Raw genomic sequence first — 17,101 nt, 5'->3', positions numbered from 1 at the left:
TGCATCTCCAGACATTTGCCAAAAGCCCCCACCTCTCAAGCACACAGATCTACATGCCTGACTTGTGCTTTTCTTTCATTCAAAGTACATTCAATCAATGGCTGATTCTGTTATGGGGCTTGTGCATTATCTCCTTCCGTAATCTAACCAATTAAAGGGCCATACACAAGGGCTTCTCTACAAACCAACATTTGCAGTGAAAAGGAATCCTGCTAGGAGTGTTCTTTTATGACCCGTTCTGCTAAGAGGAGGAAAAAAGGGGAAAAACCCAGTTTTAGATAAACAGATTCTCAATTCCAGTGTGAAATCTTTTCATTTTGGAAAAGAGAAAAGAATGCAACAGAACAAAGAAAATAAACCTGGAAACCGCCCAGGAGTTTGGAGAAGAGCTCCCCTCACTCATGAGTTGTACCCAGTACACTCCACACTTCCAATATACAGACCGTCTCCTCTTTATGGGATTCTCCAATAAGTGATAGTGGTACCAGCCTCTAATATACAGGATACCCCCTTGGCACTGAGCAGCAGCAGCTGCCGCTGCTTTAGAGATTGCTACTCAGTTTTTCAAACTCGTCTTTCAAATATTTACTAAGAAAGCAAGCCCAAGTAAAGTTAAGAACTGAGCTTCTCCCCTAAAAGCTCACAACTCCTGTCTAAATCTCCCTCAGATGTAATGAAGGCAATTTTCCTAGGATTGCCCTCTTCTCTGTTCTTGTCTACCAAGACTTGTTCCTTATTAGCTCCTGTACAGCATAGACACCAAAGTGCTTTAGCAAACGCAGTATCACCCCCATTTAAAGACAGGGAAACGGAATCAAAAGAGTGATGAAGTAACTTGCCACAGAGGGGAGAGCCCTGGGGCAGGACCAGAAATAAACCTAGGTCTCCTGTCTTCTAGTCTAATGCCTTCACACTGGATCAGTTTCTCCTCTGTATTAGAACTCCTGACTGAAGGCAAGAATTTGTCCGAACATTGGGTCCTTTTATTACTTCAATGCTGAAAGCAGGAGGATGTATTTCAGTGTCCCTTGGGGACTGCAAGTGCCCCTCCACTGCCTATACCCTGTCCCCAGTTTTTGAGATACATATACTGTGGTGGCCATAAAGATGTAGTCAGGAGCTAAGAGCATTTGAAAATGAAAATGAACTTCAGGGAGGCAGAACAGCAGCAAAGGTGGGCCATGTCCCTTTGTCAGAGGGTAGCACATCACTGACAGGCCTCACTTCTATTTTCAGACTGACCACCCCGATCAGCTTTCAAAACTGCTTAGAAAAAATAAAAGGCTGTTAGAATTCCAAAAGAACGCCAAGGGTTTGACCACAGCAGGGACACACGTGGGAGTGTGCTTTTTTTTTGTGTGTGTGGAGGGAGAGAGAGAGAAACAAGAACTCAGCTTACTCCACTATTGGTCTCTGCTTTTGACAAAAACGATTCTCATCACACACAGCCTGACAAGAATTTGCCCCCGGGGAAAGACAGAAGCTCTGGCTAGAAGAGGGCTCAGACAGGATTACATGCAGAACAAAAAAGTCAGGCTTTTGGTCTGCATGTGGGGCACATGCTCGTTTGTGGTATACAACACAATTTTGCTATGGAAGGCTCTTGAAATGCCAGCAACAGAAAACAAGCAACAGCCAACACACTCATGAGGAGAGGGAGCCGCTGTACTTTCAAAGAAAAATACCTGTCACTCCCAACTGACAGAGTCTGGTGTCATCTCAGGTCACTGGAAACATGTGGGAGCCTTGCCTGCTGATGCCTCAGGTGGCAGGGGTGTGCCCTGAGCACAGCACACAAAAGGGGTCAGCCACCAAGATACCCATGCTACTTGCTCAGAGATCTTTACCCCTGCTCTCGGGCGTCTGCAGCAATGTGTCACCATGCTTCATCTCTGCAAACGCTCTGATGCTTTCATCTTCCCACTTTCTGAGCCCTGCCAGGACACCATTGCTGCTTTGCTGAAAAGTTACTAGCTGGCTGGGACGTTCATCCATCCCTACAAACAAAACCTCTAGCAGTAAGTTTAACAAGGCTGAGAAGTAAAAGCTGAGTGCTGGAGCAAGTTACGTTTCCATAGGTCCAAGATGCATCAGGGACTAGTAAGGTTTTACTTAGGATAATTGCTTTATCACCATGTATCCTAGCTCTTTCTTAGACCAGCGACAGGTTTCAGAGTAGCAGCTGTGTTAGTCTGTTTCCGTAAAAAGAAAAGGAGTACTTGTGGCACCTTAGAGACTAACAGTGAGTGTCTTCCACGTGGGACAAGATGGCTCAATTGTGTCTTTCACACTTTCTTCCTACCAAGCAAAAGCGAGACTAATCTAATCGCCTTCTATGATGAGATTACTGGTTCTGTGGATGAAGGGAAAGCAGTGGATGTATTGTATCTTGACTTTAGCAAAGCTTTTGACACTGTCTCCCACAGTATTCTTGTCAGCAAGTTAAAGAAGTACGGGCTGGATGAATGCACTATAAGGTGGGTAGAAAGTTGGCTAGATTGTCGGGCTCAACGGGTAGTGATCAATGGCTCCATGTCTAGTTGGCAGCCGGTGTCAAGTGGAGTGCCCCAGGGGTCGGTCCTGGGGCTCGTTTTGTTCAATATCTTCATAAATGATCTGGAGGATGGTGTGGATTGCACTCTCAGCAAATTTGCGGATGATACTAAACTGGGAGGAGTGGTAGATACGCTGGAGGGTAGGGATAGGATACAGAGGGACCTAGACAAATTGGAGGATTGGGCCAAAAGAAATCTGATGAGGTTCAATAAGGATAAGTGCAGGGTCCTGCACTTAGGACGGAAGAACCCAATGCACCACTACAGACTAGGGACCGAATGGCTAGGCAGCAGTTCTGCGGAAAAGGACCTAGGGGTGACAGTGGACGAGAGGCTGGATATGGGTCAGCAGTGTGCCCTTGTTGCCAAGAAGGCCAATGGCATTTTGGGATGTATAAATAGGGGCATAGCGAGCAGATCGAGGGACGTGATCGTCCCCCTCTATTCGACATTGGTGAGGCCTCATCTGGAGTACTGTGTCCAGTTTTGGGCCCCACACTACAAGAAGGATGTGGATAAATTGGAAAGAGTCCAGCAAAGGGCAACAAAAATGATTAGGGGTCTGGAACACATGATTTATGAGGAGAGGCTGAGGGAACTGGGATTGTTTAGTCTGCAGAAGAGAAGAATGAGGGGGGATTTGATAGCTGCTTTCAACTACCTGAGAGGTGGTTCCAGAGAGGATGGTTCTAGACTATTCTCAGTGGTGGAAGAGGACAGGACAAGGAGTAATGGTCTCAAGTTGCAGTGGGGGAGGTTTAGGTTGGATATTAAGAAAAACTTTTTCACTAGGAGGGTGGTGAAACACTGGAACGCGTTGCCTAGGGAGGTGGTGGAATCTCCTTCCTTAGAAGTTTTTAAGGTCAGGCTTGACAAAGCCCTGGCTGGGATGATTTAATTGGGGATGGGTCCTGCTTTTGAGCAGGGGGTTGGACTAGATGACCTCCTGAGGTCCCTTCCAACCCTGATATTCTATGATTGTATGATTGATTGATATTTTTAAAAAACAGGCATCCATTGGAGCAGCCAGACTGAATCAACCGCGTGCTCCATCTATTCCGTTATCCTGCCTCCGACAGCAGCCAGGACAGATGCTTCAGAGGAAGGAGTAACAATCCTTGTGGACGACAATTATGGAATAATCTGTCGTAGGGAAAGTTTCTTCCTAATCCCAACAGCTAATGCGTGGTTTACATCCTGAACTATGAGGGTTTAATACGATTATTTTTAATCCTATATTATATATAAAACTTTGGATGCTCTACTTCTCCACATAAATGTCTAATTCTTTTTCAAAAACCTGATCGAATTCTGGCCTCAATATCAGCTCACTGGGTTAATCATATGTTGGGTAAAAAGGGAATTCCTTTTGTCATTGTTATATTTGCTGCTTTTCAATGTCTCAGAATGTCCCATGTTCTTGTATTATGAGAAAGGGTAAAAAGAGGCACATGATTTTCCTGCTCTATACAGTTATCATTCTATACACCCTCTTAGTCATCTCCTCTCTAAAGTGAACAGTTCCAAATCCTACAAGACACATACTCCAGGAATGACAGATCCTCTGGAGAGAGGAGGATTAGCTGTTTACGGGATAAAATGGCTAAAATGGTCTCTGCACCAAACCAAAATGGAAACGCACCCAAGAGATACAGCTCATGTGGAATACTTTAAATATGACTGTCAAACTAGGAGCATTCCCCACGAGAGTCACCTTGTTCAAACTGCTACAAAATCATACCTGCTAGAAAGCCCTCTCATGTCCTGGACCTCCAAGGCTGTTATGTTCTCTGACATGCCAGACTTAGTCACCGAAAGGGCTAAAACCCAAATGGAAACTCCCATGAATTCCTAGCCCTCTCACCCCACAGGGCAGAGGTGAGTGGAGGGAAGTCTCCCCCCAACCTCTTTTTTGGCCTAAGTCTGTGTTGATTTCAGCCGGTAGGCACTTGATATGAACAGATTAGCTGGGAGGGGCTAGAATGCTGTGTACAGCTGCAGGGGGGTGGAGGTACACAGGAGAAAAGATATTTAAGATGCTGAGAGATAGAGACTTCCAGAGTGCAGAGACTCCTACAGGAAAGGGCTGCAGAAGTCCCCTTTAGACTCCACCTTCACTGAGAGAGACGGGGAGAGAAACAGAGTTAGGGCACCAGCGTGCTGCAGCACTTTCTGTGTCCCTGCTGCGCTCACAGCCTCTGCAGTGGACTCAGTCAGAGAACTCCAGAATTCTCACTGCAGAGAGGGAAAATGCCAGTGAAAGTCACTATGCAACTGGCATGGCTCTGTTTTATCACCTTGTCCTTGGCCATCTACCCAGCGTGGCTGCAGAAGCCTCCCAAGAGGAGAACGACCAACGGGAACACCCAGCTCAAAATGATGGGCTGCTGCAATGAGATGAAAGAGCTCAAGCTGCAGATAGCCAATCTGAGCACCATGCTGGGGGCGCTGAGCAAGAAGCAGGAAGACGACTGGGTGAATATGGTTATGCAGGTAATGAAGCTGGAAGGGAGCACCAAGCAGATGGAGACCCGGCTTATTGATGCCGAGAGCAAATACTCCGAAATTAACAGCCAGATAGACATCATGCAGCTGCAGGCAGCCCAGATGGTCACACAAACCTCAGCTGGTAAGGATGGAGCCTCTAAGCTCCCAGATGCGCCTCTTAATGCAGAACTCCAACTAACCACCAACTTTTAACCTATGTTAGCATGTCCCATTAACACAGCTGGCGACTGTGCCTACTGACTGCCAATCTACCCAGTGCGCTTCTGCAGACACAGCAGCGCAAAAAGATGCCAGGTTTATTTGGCCAGAAATCCACAGATCCAGTTATCAGTTTGATATCAGATCTGCTCTCTGTCAAGGGTTGGGGGAGCAGAACAGATCCTGCAATTGCAGCGGGATGGACTCATTTAATACATCTCTCCCGCCAGTCCCAATCTGAACAGGCAGGCAGTCAGTTTGTGTGGGAAAGCCTCTGGCAATAATATGCCCATGTCATCCAGAACACTGGTAGGGGATTAGGGGTTAGTTAAACAACTGGAGACACTTTTAACCACCCCTGCAGATGCAATACCATCTTTACGCCTGTCTGAGCCGGAAGCAAATAAAAAAAAAAAAGACATCTTTTGAATAATAATTCTCAGAAATCCAAGGTTGTAGATTATGCAAAATCCCCGATATAACACATTTCAATGGCTTAAAATTTTCCCTCCTTCCCTGGTATAGCGACGCAGGAAAGTTTCACAGCACATTTGCTTTGGATATCCTGAGGAAAGTCTACTCCAAAGGGAGACCATTCCAACAAGGCTAAACTTCCCTATAAAGACGGCTATTGCCTGGGGTGATCGTATGTACTAAACACTTTCATTCTGGGTCTGTTTTGCAACGGGAAAAAAAAATAAATCTTAAACCATCAGCGTTTACTAAGTTCTGCTTAAGGAAAAGGTTTAACGTCGTTTGTTTGGAAACATTGCTCACTATTTATATTGTCTTAAATAAACGGAAAGGTTTTACCGTAATGAGTCTCATCAGGGGTATAGTAACGCCGCAATGTGATTCTGTAAAATAAAGCAGCACACAGAGAAAGCCAGCCAAGCAGGGACTTGAGCAGCCAGATGCAGGGAATTCATGTCACCAGGTGAAAGTCATTCACCCTGCAATATACTGAAAAAACTGTCAGGAGGGATAAAAATCCTTACCCCGGCTAGCTTCTCTCCCCTCCCATAAAAGCAGCTGTGTACACCACCTGCCCTCAATCAGCTCCTATCCAGAGAGGAAGGGGGGCTGGCAAGACTGAGATTCAATTGAGCTAAATGCCACCCCTCCGCCCCCATCGCAAACCGTGATACAGAAACTATTGTGCAATGTGTTTTATTCACAAACTTAGCTAATCTGCCCCATCACATGGTCAGAGCAGGCAGCTGGCCTGGCCATTCTGTCAGATAGGGACCTGTGTATGAAGGGGCAACGAATGTACACGCTCATTCCCCAGCATGGAACTTTTATTCACACACTGGTAATTTTAATAGAAAATAGAAATGGCTGTGAAGGCTGGAGCTTTGTGTACTACAGTAAGAGGTTAGGAGACTATGAAGGTAACAGGCAATGGATACTGTTTTGATTCTGCTAGTTATACATACAAGCCATTAGTTTCCTGTACAGCACAGCATCTCTGTCCTTTACGCTTAGCTCTTTCCTCCCCAGATCCATAATAGAGCTTTTCAGAGCTCCCCATTTTAGTCTCCCTCACCCTACCATCATCTGGGCCCCGAGGCTGTGGCCTCCACGCAAGGGCTTCAGGCACAAGGAGCCCCCCCCGATTCACTTTGGGGCAGGCCAGAGGGGTCGCTATTGAGCGCCTGACACTTCCTCCCTCTCAGAAGTGCTGCTTTCAAAGTACCCCCACTGCCTGATGGTTGGGAGAAGAAAAAGGCAAGACTGCAAGCTGTAAAGTGTGACCGCTGCCCCCCAGAGCCAAGCACAAAGCCACTTCCTTGTATATTTTATAACCAAGACAGAGATGACTAAATTACATTCAGCATTCTTTCCGGTGTGCTAGAATTAATACCATACCTAGCCCTATACATGGGGCTTTGCAATTTGCTTCAAGGCCTCATAACCACCCATCCAACACCAGCCTGACCATCTCTCTCATTTTTAACAAGTGCAGTCTCATTTCATGGGCTTTCGAGTTCCTATGAGGAGTATTTTCTGTTTGGGGGCTGAAGACAAAAGGCTTAGCAATCCCACAGAAAACACCTCACGTCCCAACGCTGCCACCTCTCTGTCTCACATGCAAACCTGACCAGCACCAATACTGAGGCCATACAGCTCATCGATAGGTGAGCTGAGCTGTTCCATGCACACATCACACCCCAGGCAGATTCTTCTCCACTCTTTCGCAATTCACTGGAGATGCAACAAAATGGCCCCTTTGAATGTTTATCTCAAGAACTGCGTTAAAGCCTTTGAGGACACACATCCGCAGTAGGTGGTCCTTCTCCTGTTCAGCATCTTACTTCCTGTGTTTGATTCAAGCAGATGCTGTCTATGACTGCTCATCTCTTTACCAGAAGAATTACAGAATCTCCGGGGTTTACAAGCTGCCACCTGATGAATTCTTGGGGAGCCCCGACCTAGAGGTGAGGATGCCATGCATACAAAGTGCACGCCTTTGGTTCTAACAGAGCTTCTTCAATACTGTACATTCTGAAAACACTTATACTGAAGTCCAGTTTTTATAGTGTCGGAGGGAGGGAGATGGCATATTACATTTAAAGTCCCTACAGGATCTTATATTGTAGGGATGGAGAGGGTATATTAGAGAGAAAGGTTCAGAGCAAATCAGTTTTTCGGGACTCTTTGCACAGGCCAACAAACTCCCTTGACAGATGGGGTTTGGTGCAGAGAGTGTCCTGCCCCGCTTCGTGATCTTGTATACAGTGAAATTGGAAGTGGGACCCTGTAACCCTTGTGACTGGTTAGCACTGCATCCTCTCTTGCTCCAGGTGCACTGCGACATGGAGACAGACGGTGGTGGCTGGACCATCATCCAGAGGCGCAAAGTTGGCCTGATCTCTTTCAACAGAGATTGGAAACAATACAAGGAAGGATTTGGCAACATCCGGGGAGATTTCTGGCTAGGGAATGAAAATATCTATCGGCTCTCCAGACGCCCGACCATGCTGCGAGTAGAGCTGGAGGTAATTCACAGGTTCTCACTTCCAGCAGTAAAAGCTTCTAGTGCACAGTGGTTCTTTGATAGAAAGTACAATCTCCTAACAGCAATGGAGGGCTATAGGATTCGCATATTTAGATTAGAGAGACTAATGCGAGAGAGACCCGACACAACAGAAGCATATTCCCCAGTGTTTACTATTGGTGTAATAGAACCTTCATGGGGCTACAGATTGGATCTTGGGTGAGCCACAGACTCTAAAGGATTCTCAGATGAATTTTGCCCATCACTGAGGTGAACAAGGGTCATAGCCCAGGGCACAGGGATTATGCTGCTGACCATTTTATAGGGATATCCAACTACAGATTGGAGGGACTCAAGCTCACTCCTTTGGGCAGGAGTGCTCCTGAGACGGCACATGGGGAGGAAGGAGTGCTTTGCATTAACCAACAGCAACTTCTCCTGTCTATTAATGGCTGGTGAGTTAGTAATCAGGCCAGGTCATGGCTGGAAGAATGGCAGCTGTAAGCATAGGGCCTTGGGAGATGGGCATGGGGTAATCGACAAAACGGTGGTTTGTGGGGCTTCCATAGAATCTAAACTCCACTTCCTGAGGGAGGAAAAACCAACTTGAGTTAGCCCACATTTAAGATAAGGCTGTTGGATAGAAGGGAAGCGTATCAGATTTCTGCATATAGAACTTAATGTCAATGCAGACCACCTAGCAAACATGATGCCTTGGTAATTCACCAGCCTGCTATGCTAAGTGAAAATTTGTTTATTCCAGTTTGCCTTAGTCGAGTTCCTGCAGTCTAGTCTGTAGTCTCTATTTTAAGAGAGACATTACCGTTGAAAACTCAGCTAACATTCCTGTCCGGAGAAGAGGCATGCATCCCAGGTAAACACAGCTGCCAAAGTCTGCCTAGCACCCTTTTTTTAAAAAACAATCTGTTTCCTCTTCACCCCTCTAATCCCCTGTGGCAGGACTGGGAAGGCAACATCCGCTACGCACAATATAACCACTTCACCCTGAGCAATGAGTTGAATAGCTACCGCCTTTTCCTGGGGAACTACACCGGCAACACAGGGCACGACTCCCTAAGGTACCACAACAACACAGCCTTCAGCACCAAGGACAAGGACAACGACAAGTGCGTGGATCACTGTGCCAAGTTCCGTAAAGGTAAGGCGCAGATTCCTCCTCTACAAGTGTTTGAATGAACCACGCTATGCAACATATGGATGGCGTCATGGTTACAGAGTGAGACTAATCAATTGTTTTAAGTTGTTAACATTCTGATGGCAGATCAGTGAACTGATGACTGTTTCTGGAATATGCATATGTCAGTTACCTGGCCAATTGGAGAATTGAAATGGGATCTACTCAGAGCCACAATGTGTGTTATAGACATTAGTGGTCCCATTGCACTTTCCACAGGAATCAGGGTTTGCCCTGGTGTTTTTGGCCAATATTTGATCTACCTACACAGTTACGTGTACTGTGCATCAATTATCTGCTTGGCTATCCCAGAGGTGGGTGAAATTATCCCTGTGTATTTTTTATATTCAGTTACAGATGGAAGGTACTAAATAAATGTAAGATTATATATAAAATATGGCTGCAGTGACTTGTAGAATTATTTTTATCTGGAGGTTCATGCACCTTGAGCTCTACTCCGTTTATGTTGTAATGAGAGTCTCTAGATGGAATATTCTATTCAGCTTTTTATATTGTGCTCATCACCAAGGTAACTGAGTGCTTTTGAACTCACTGCAACTCACTCTTTTATTTTAAATGTCTTAATACAGCCCCAATATATAGAGGGATGAGCTTCACCTCTGTAGGCTGTATGGTGAAGCAATTATAGCCCCTAAGGGAAATGTTTCTGAATTCAGCTGTTATACTTTACTGTTGCTTCAGTTGCAAAGTAAACCCTCAGACAAATTGCATTCAGATGCATACCAGAGCCAACCAGCTAAGAACACTGAACAGTGTCCTCTGCTGACCTTTTGTTTTCAAAAAGGGAGAGAGGGAAGAAATGGAGAGGAAACTTTCAAAGGTGCATCAAGTGCCTCAGATAAGAACTTTAACAAAGAGACACTGGGCTTATTTGGCTACATCACCTTGGTGATTTGCCCTGTTCACTGCATGTCTGAATTCTTCAAAGAAGTGCTCACCAGTCAGTGTGTCTTGAATTTAGCTCCTTTCCCAATGTAATGAGAGCTGCCAAGGGCACAGGCTCCCAGAATGAATTCCGCACCTGGCCCCTCTCCCACTCCTTCCCTGCAGAGGGACAATTGTTCACATCATGAACACAGAATACCAGCATGAACTAAATGGTGGACAAAGGCTTTCTCTGTTTGTTTCCTGCAAGGTGGATACTGGTACAACTGCTGCACAGACTCCAACCTGAATGGGGTTTACTACCGCAAAGGGGAAAATACCAAAAACACGGATGGAATCACCTGGTATGGCTGGCACGGCTCAACCTACTCCCTGAAAAGAGTCGAGATGAAGATCCGGCCAGAGGATTTCAAACCCTAGGGGGAACCAACACTCAATTGTAAAGCTACGGTGACACTGCTGCCCTGAGGGGAAACAGCCTGGAATCTCAAAACCAGCCACTGAAATGGTTTACTTCATGTAGAAAGTGTGCGAATGCAAGGGCTATATACTCTGACTATGCATCACACATTAGTTCTGAGGCAGACATGGGAGAGAGGAAAGGCACCAACATTACCATAGCTCAGCCCAGTTCTGTTCTCTTGAGGCACTCTCTCCTCAACAGGATTCACGCAATGTTAGAATAGGCACATCCTGCAGTAGCAGCATCTTCAGGAAGGAGATGTTGTGGTTACACTAGCACCGGGACTTACCGTGCCTTATTGATTGACCAGTTAGAGTTTAGGAAAAATGCAGCTTTTACCCTCCTTTTTGCCATCTCTGTAGCGTTTAGATTCATTGAGGGTGAATACAAATCTTGCCAAGGAAGATAGTTTCCATTAAGACCCAAGAAACAGAGGAAAGGGGCTTTTATGTCAGACCCTTCAAACAACGTAGAAATATCCACAATGAGATGTTCCTCCACTGCATGTTAATTGCCCCGTTCTCCCCATACAGGAAAAGCTAGGTTGAAGCTTTAGGCAATTGCATGTTGCTCCTGCCCTTTCCTCAAGTCTCATCACCACCTTCTGGCCACTAGTCACAGGAAAACACCCATGCAAGACTATACTCCCAGGAAGAGTGCTTTCTGGGAGAGACCTCAAGTCCCATCTGCTCTAGGCTATGTGGAGGTAGGAGATCTATACTAGAAAGCACATGAGGGACTGGGATGCAACTCTCTGAGTTGCAATGAACTGATTTTCAACTTTACTAGTGTTCCTCTTGGAACACAGAAGGGCCATTTTGTGCCACCTCATCATACTATCAGCAAGACCAGGAGCGAACAGGGAGCAAACATAGCCAGAAGCTTTTTAACATTGACACTGTAGTCCAAAACACAAGTGGGGGGGAGGGGAAGGGTCTTTTAATGTTTAATTGGAAAAAGGCATGTTAATGGAAGTGCTAATAAACAAGGGATCAAATAATAGAGATTATGTGTGGCTCTAACACAGCAAAGGATCCTGGAGAATATTATGCACTAAGAGAAGCAATCTCGAGTGGTTTGTGTTGTCACTGGGACTCAAGTTGTATTTAAAAGCTTTACTCCATCGAATCTCTATTTTATGATGCTTGATCCTGCACCTCCAGATGCTTTTAACTTTCTGTTTTTACTTAAAGAGAAGCCAGATGTGGGAAATATTTAACACTCTGCTTTATGGTTTACAAGCATAGGATTATTCACCTTAGATCAGACTGCTAGTCCATGAAGAACACAGTATTGCCACTAGCTTTGACCAGTATTCGATGCTTTAGAGAAAGGCAAAATACACCAGAAGAGGCACCTAGTAAAATTTACAGCGCTGCCCACATGTCAGGGGTGGGGTGGGAGAGAAGGAGCACATTATTCCTTTCATTACAGTATTGAATTACAGTGCGGGGGAGGGATAGCTCAGTAGTTTGAGCATTGGCCTGCTAAACCCAGGGTTGTGAGTTCAATCCTTGAGGGGGCCATTTAGGGAACTGGGGCAAAAATTGGGGATTGGTCCTGCTTTCAGCAGGGGGTTAGGCTAGATGACCTCCTGAGGTCCCTTCCAACCCCGATATTCTATGATTCTATGAAAGTTCAAAGGAATGCATCTGGGAGCAGAGCTCTAAGGGAAGCCAGAGAATCCTCAAGTGCCAAGGGAAATTAGAAATGTACAAAACCCCACACTTGCTGGTGGGATGCCATACCCGGGAATTTCCAGGTGTGTTTTGTAGGGTTATTTTTTTGTAAGCACTGCCTAAAAGTTCCACATTGAAAATCAGCACATTCCATTTGCTTACCTAAGAGTGTCTTGAAAAAGATGGTTAAAAAAGGGCAGCCACACCATTGCTTGAATATGTAGAAAAAGATGGTTATAGTTAATATATCTATTTTTATTCACTTTAAAAAAACAGAGCTTGAGCCTAATTTAAAATTTTCTGTTTTATGCGGAACAGGAGATAAAGGTTTCCTGGGAAATGCCTTATATATGTTGACTATTCATACTGCACATTGGAACAGCATTGTATACAAATATGCAGTCTGTGTAATGGATTTTTTTTATACCAAATTTTCCATATCTGTAATAGACTCATTTTTAAACCTGTTTTCTTCAAGTCTTGCTCTTTAACTTGCTGTTTGATACAAACACTCTTACAGACAGAGGGATTAAGGTCAGGAAAGGGGAACTGAAGTTCTGAAGCATCCTAGGGGATGCAAGAGAGGCGAAGGGATGAAAGCAGATTGCAGAGAGGGCAAAAATAGCCCAGCATGATGCATAGAAGCAAATATCTGTAAGGTAAACAAAGGTGAAAGCATAAATCTAAAAGCAAGCATCTTCAGAGAGCTTAAAATTCCACCGTATAAAGACCAAAACAACTTGTTCAAGAGGCTGTGCCCTTCCTCACACCACAGAGAACTTCATACATTGATTGAAGAGAGAGAGAGAGAGAGAGAGAGAGAGAGAGAGAGAGAGAGAGAGAGAGAGAGAGGTATATACCAATTCAATGGGAAACATTCCTCCTAGTCCAAGCCAATGTGGAATTCTAACATACACGACTCAAAGCTACAGACTCCTTGCTATCCTTTATCCTTGTGATGACAGTAGCATTCACAATGTGCTATATATTGCTCGCCCATATAGGAAAACAGTAAGTTCCTTTAAATGAATAATTGTTTAATAGCATATTGCAGACTTGTACCCTTCTGTCCCACTGAAAGCCCTACAACAATCCATTTCCCTCATCTCCCCACCCTTGAGTGATCTCTTGAAGGCAGATTTAACAGAGTTCAGTAAGAAACCTGCTCATGCTTGTGTCCTTGACTCTGATTCTCCCCAGGGAATAAAAGAGCTCAGCTCCTTGTTTCCGACAATGATCTGAACACGGTTGCAAAGGCAGATACTGCTCTTCACAAGTGCCGGAGCCTTTAAACCCAAGACTCTAGTTGTTAGGACGCAGCCTCAGCACAAAGAATAGGAACCAAGTGAATAAAATTAGTTATCGATTTCAGTGAGGCAGGCAGGGAAGGAACTAGCATTCACTGATTAACAAAGAGTTATGTATCCCCAGGGAAAGATCCTTTCACAGGAATGTCCACATCTCACATTGAAATGATTGTTTGGCTGGCTCGGAGCAGTATACTTGACAAGTTCAGTAATCTGAAACTCTCAACAGCTGAATCAAGCTCTACACAAGCTAGGAAGGAAAAATATGGAAGCTAATAGAGAGAAGGACGTGCTGCTAAGTTGTGACTCAAATCCTGGCCATTCTCTGGGAAGTAACTTACAGTAGAACACACGGCCAGGTGTACACAGCAGGTAGGGAGGCTGGAAGGCTCGCTGTCCCACTACTTCACAATTGGGAACAGAAGGCTGGTGCAAATGGTTTTGCATTATGCTCTTATTCTACTTTGCCTTCCATTTTGCAGCAAGGCAACAAAACCTTCAGTTTGCAGCTCGAGCCCGGAGAGTTGCTGCATCGCTCTGCCCACCCCTATCTGCCACAACAGCATTTTCCACCTGGAGGGCAAGAGCCAGGATGTTCACCCCAAAGCTGCACCTCCAAGCCTTGTCCAACTCTGGTTATTTCTTCACCAAAAGAGCCTTGACTCCTGAAATGTTTAGGAAGTCTTCACCCTCCCACTCCCAAAGCATCACTCAAGGCACTGGACAGAGGGTTCAAATCTAATGAACATGTAGAACAGACACATTAGAAGGCCAAGCAAAGTCACATTAACAAACAAACAAGGAGTGGGGTCTGAATGCAGGAGAAGACACCGATCATGCTAACATCTCTAAGAGTGGAGAGGGATAAACTGAGTGGACATGCCAGGGGCACTCTTTGCTGCTTCAGGAATGGTTCTGAAAGGCAAAAAGAAGCTGGGGTTTTTAGGTGACCTCCTCTTGGATGTGCCATGATCACCACTGCAGAGCAAGATGGCCACAACGCCTGCAAACCGGGTGTTGCAATGGCATCGACCAATTTGCATTCGAAAGAATTTGCACCAGCTTTTCACCTGTCCCTCTTTTCCCTTACACCTCTACCAGAGCCTGATAGAGACATCTCCAGATATTCACCACTATAGTACAGCTATTTCTTCCATCCTCATCACAAAGGGCCTGCCATTGGCACCTCACCAAACCCTGCTCAAGAGCCATAAATGCTCAAATAAATTGGTTAGTCTCTACGGTGCCACAAGTCCTCCTTTTCTTTTTGTGAATAGAGACGAACACGGCTGCTACTCTGAAACCTGAAATAAATCCCTAGGTGTTTTATAACCCCCTACAGTTACAGTGCCTTTGAGCACTGTACTTCACAAGCTAGAGTCAAACAGCGCTGCAGAAATACAGCCATCTGTGGAAGGTGGCACCAACCAGTGGACAGCACATGGCACAGCAATTTTCTGGGAGGTGAGGACAGATAGATTTTGGCCTCCAAGTTATACCTCTTACAACCAGTGCCATGGACTTTTAATATTCCTGCAGTGCAGACAAGAGGTCTGCTTGCAAGATCCTGTTTAAGAGACTCTCCCTTTGCCCAACCCACATTAACTTATCCCCCTCACAAGGTAGATGGACCAAGCTAACCCATCCAGGATCTGAAGCTGTGATTTCAAGGAGTTTCGATTTCAAGCAAGATAGGTCGATCCCTGATCCAGCCTCTTTGGTTATAGAGCCAGGACACGTGCTACAGCAGGCATGGTGGTACACGGGGGGAGAAGTGGTGCTTATTTGGGGAATTCCAGACATCTCCCCTCTGTATTTATCTAGGGCCCTGCAACTTCAGTTTCAATCTTAAAAAAAAAAGCCACGTTTAACCATGTCAGGACTTTCAGACAGCTCTGGAGGGTGTGCCCTGAGAGTGAACAACACTTCATCTGGCCTCTCTGTACCAGTCCTCCGGAGTCAGCCTTTAGAGTCCTAATGGAGAGAGATGTGCCCGTGCTATGAGAATGGAAATCACAGACAGTCAAGGCTGCCCATTGCCGGGCCTTCCTGCTACAGCAATAAAAGCTGCAGCCTCTCTGGTTTTGTCACTAGCATTTTAGACGTTTCATTTCTGACAGTTTTCAAGCTGACAATTTGTTGCCAGCTGGCAACGACTGAACTGCAGCCAGTACAAAGCTGGAACCAGAACAGAGAGGGCCAAAAGATTGCACCCCACCCCAATTCCAGCACATAAAGCAAGCCAGGTAGTTATAAATTAGACAACCGATCCTAGGCATAATGGCTAAAATCTACTGAAAAATAAGTCAATCATGAGACACTAATAGGACCTTGGGGAATAAAAGCATTTGACAATATTACCTAGAAATTATTGCTGTCTGGGCGGATATGAAATGAGAAAAATCAGGGAGGTGCTTCCTAGAGCTGTGCATTCTCAAGACAACACTTCAAAGGTAGCCTGGCCCTGCCAAGCTAACATAGTTTAGCCAGAGCTCTCATGAAATTTTACTAGCCTAGACACAAAATCTTTTCTGCCACCCATGTGATATGATATTTTATTTGCCCATCCAAAAAACAGAAGTTATTTGTGCTGGACAAGCAGAATTTTGAAAAGCTGAGCCAAGCCCAGCTCTGAACCTTTCCAGGCAGTGAACAGAAATGCAGTCCTGCACAGCTGAGCACACCCCCTGGGGCTGCAGCCTGAAACTGCCCTTTGCAGCCAAAGAGTCAAAAGCCTTAGTAATATTTTTGCTCAATATAATCTAATTCCCCAGTTCAAATCCAACCCAAGTCAGCTATAAACAAAAGCTCCTGGTTCCCAGTCCTCTGCTCACCATGAGAGTACGCATCTCTTTAATAGGCCATCTGTGTTGGCCTCGCATTCGGTTAACTTTACCGCAGCATTTCCTAAATGTAGGACACAAAATACCACAGGAAGGTCAAGTACTACAGCAGAGTAAAGGTGACTGATAAATTCCCTTTTCATTGGCTGCCTCTAAAACAGCAGAACAAGTGTCATAAATCATGTTTTTTTAAAGTAATGCAGCCGTGGCAGATTTCCCCCCCCGCCCTCCACTAACGAACATGTGCTCTGGAAAATTCCTCACCAACGAACAGTTTAAACAGTACCTCTAATTATTCAAGCTTAAGAGTGCAGAAGAAAAATTCAGCAGGGTATGGGTGTTACATGTTCTGTTACAATAGCAGCTTTGGGTGAGATATGAGCAAAACCAGCAAGTCTGTAGAAAACTTTGGCAAGATCTGTGGAATTTATATTGTACTTGACCTC

At 45.3% G+C, this 17,101-nt stretch overlaps 2 protein-coding genes across 5 annotated transcripts in view; one reads left to right on the top strand and one right to left on the bottom strand.

Annotated features, from left to right (window-relative positions):
• The window catches only part of MTOR (mechanistic target of rapamycin kinase), a 106,030-nt gene that overhangs the window by 59,292 nt on the left and 29,637 nt on the right, over nt 1-17,101 (bottom strand). The window lies entirely within an intron of this gene.
• On the top strand, nt 4,591-12,982 carry ANGPTL7 (angiopoietin like 7). Of its 2 annotated transcripts, none has more exons than XM_073316676.1 (5): nt 4,591-5,184; nt 7,599-7,702; nt 8,069-8,263; nt 9,223-9,421; nt 10,614-12,982. In XM_073316676.1, exons 1-5 carry the CDS (start codon nt 4,806-4,808, stop codon nt 10,781-10,783), a joined length of 1,047 nt encoding a protein of 348 aa, XP_073172777.1. In that variant the 5' UTR covers nt 4,591-4,805; the 3' UTR covers nt 10,784-12,982. The 2 variants fall into 2 exon arrangements, with proteins under 2 accessions (XP_073172777.1, XP_073172778.1); XM_073316677.1 differs by having other exon boundaries at nt 4,592-5,184; nt 7,602-7,702.

This window comes from Lepidochelys kempii, chromosome 18, assembly GCF_965140265.1.
Source record: "Lepidochelys kempii isolate rLepKem1 chromosome 18, rLepKem1.hap2, whole genome shotgun sequence".
Taxonomy (NCBI): Eukaryota; Metazoa; Chordata; order Testudines; family Cheloniidae; genus Lepidochelys; species Lepidochelys kempii.
The sequence above is the reverse complement of the archived record's forward strand: the minus strand, read 5'-3'. Positions and strand labels throughout refer to the sequence as shown.

Excerpts from the sequence above, each read along its gene's own strand:
- ANGPTL7 (XM_073316676.1), top strand. The coding sequence starts at position 4,806 with ATGCCAGTGAAAGTCACTATGCAACTGGCATGGCTCTGTTTTATCACC. Across the intron at positions 7,703-8,068 it reads TGGGGAGCCCCGACCTAGAG|GTGCACTGCGACATGGAGAC; the intron begins GTGAGGATGCCA and ends CTCTTGCTCCAG. Across the intron at positions 8,264-9,222 it reads TGCTGCGAGTAGAGCTGGAG|GACTGGGAAGGCAACATCCG; the intron begins GTAATTCACAGG and ends CCCCTGTGGCAG.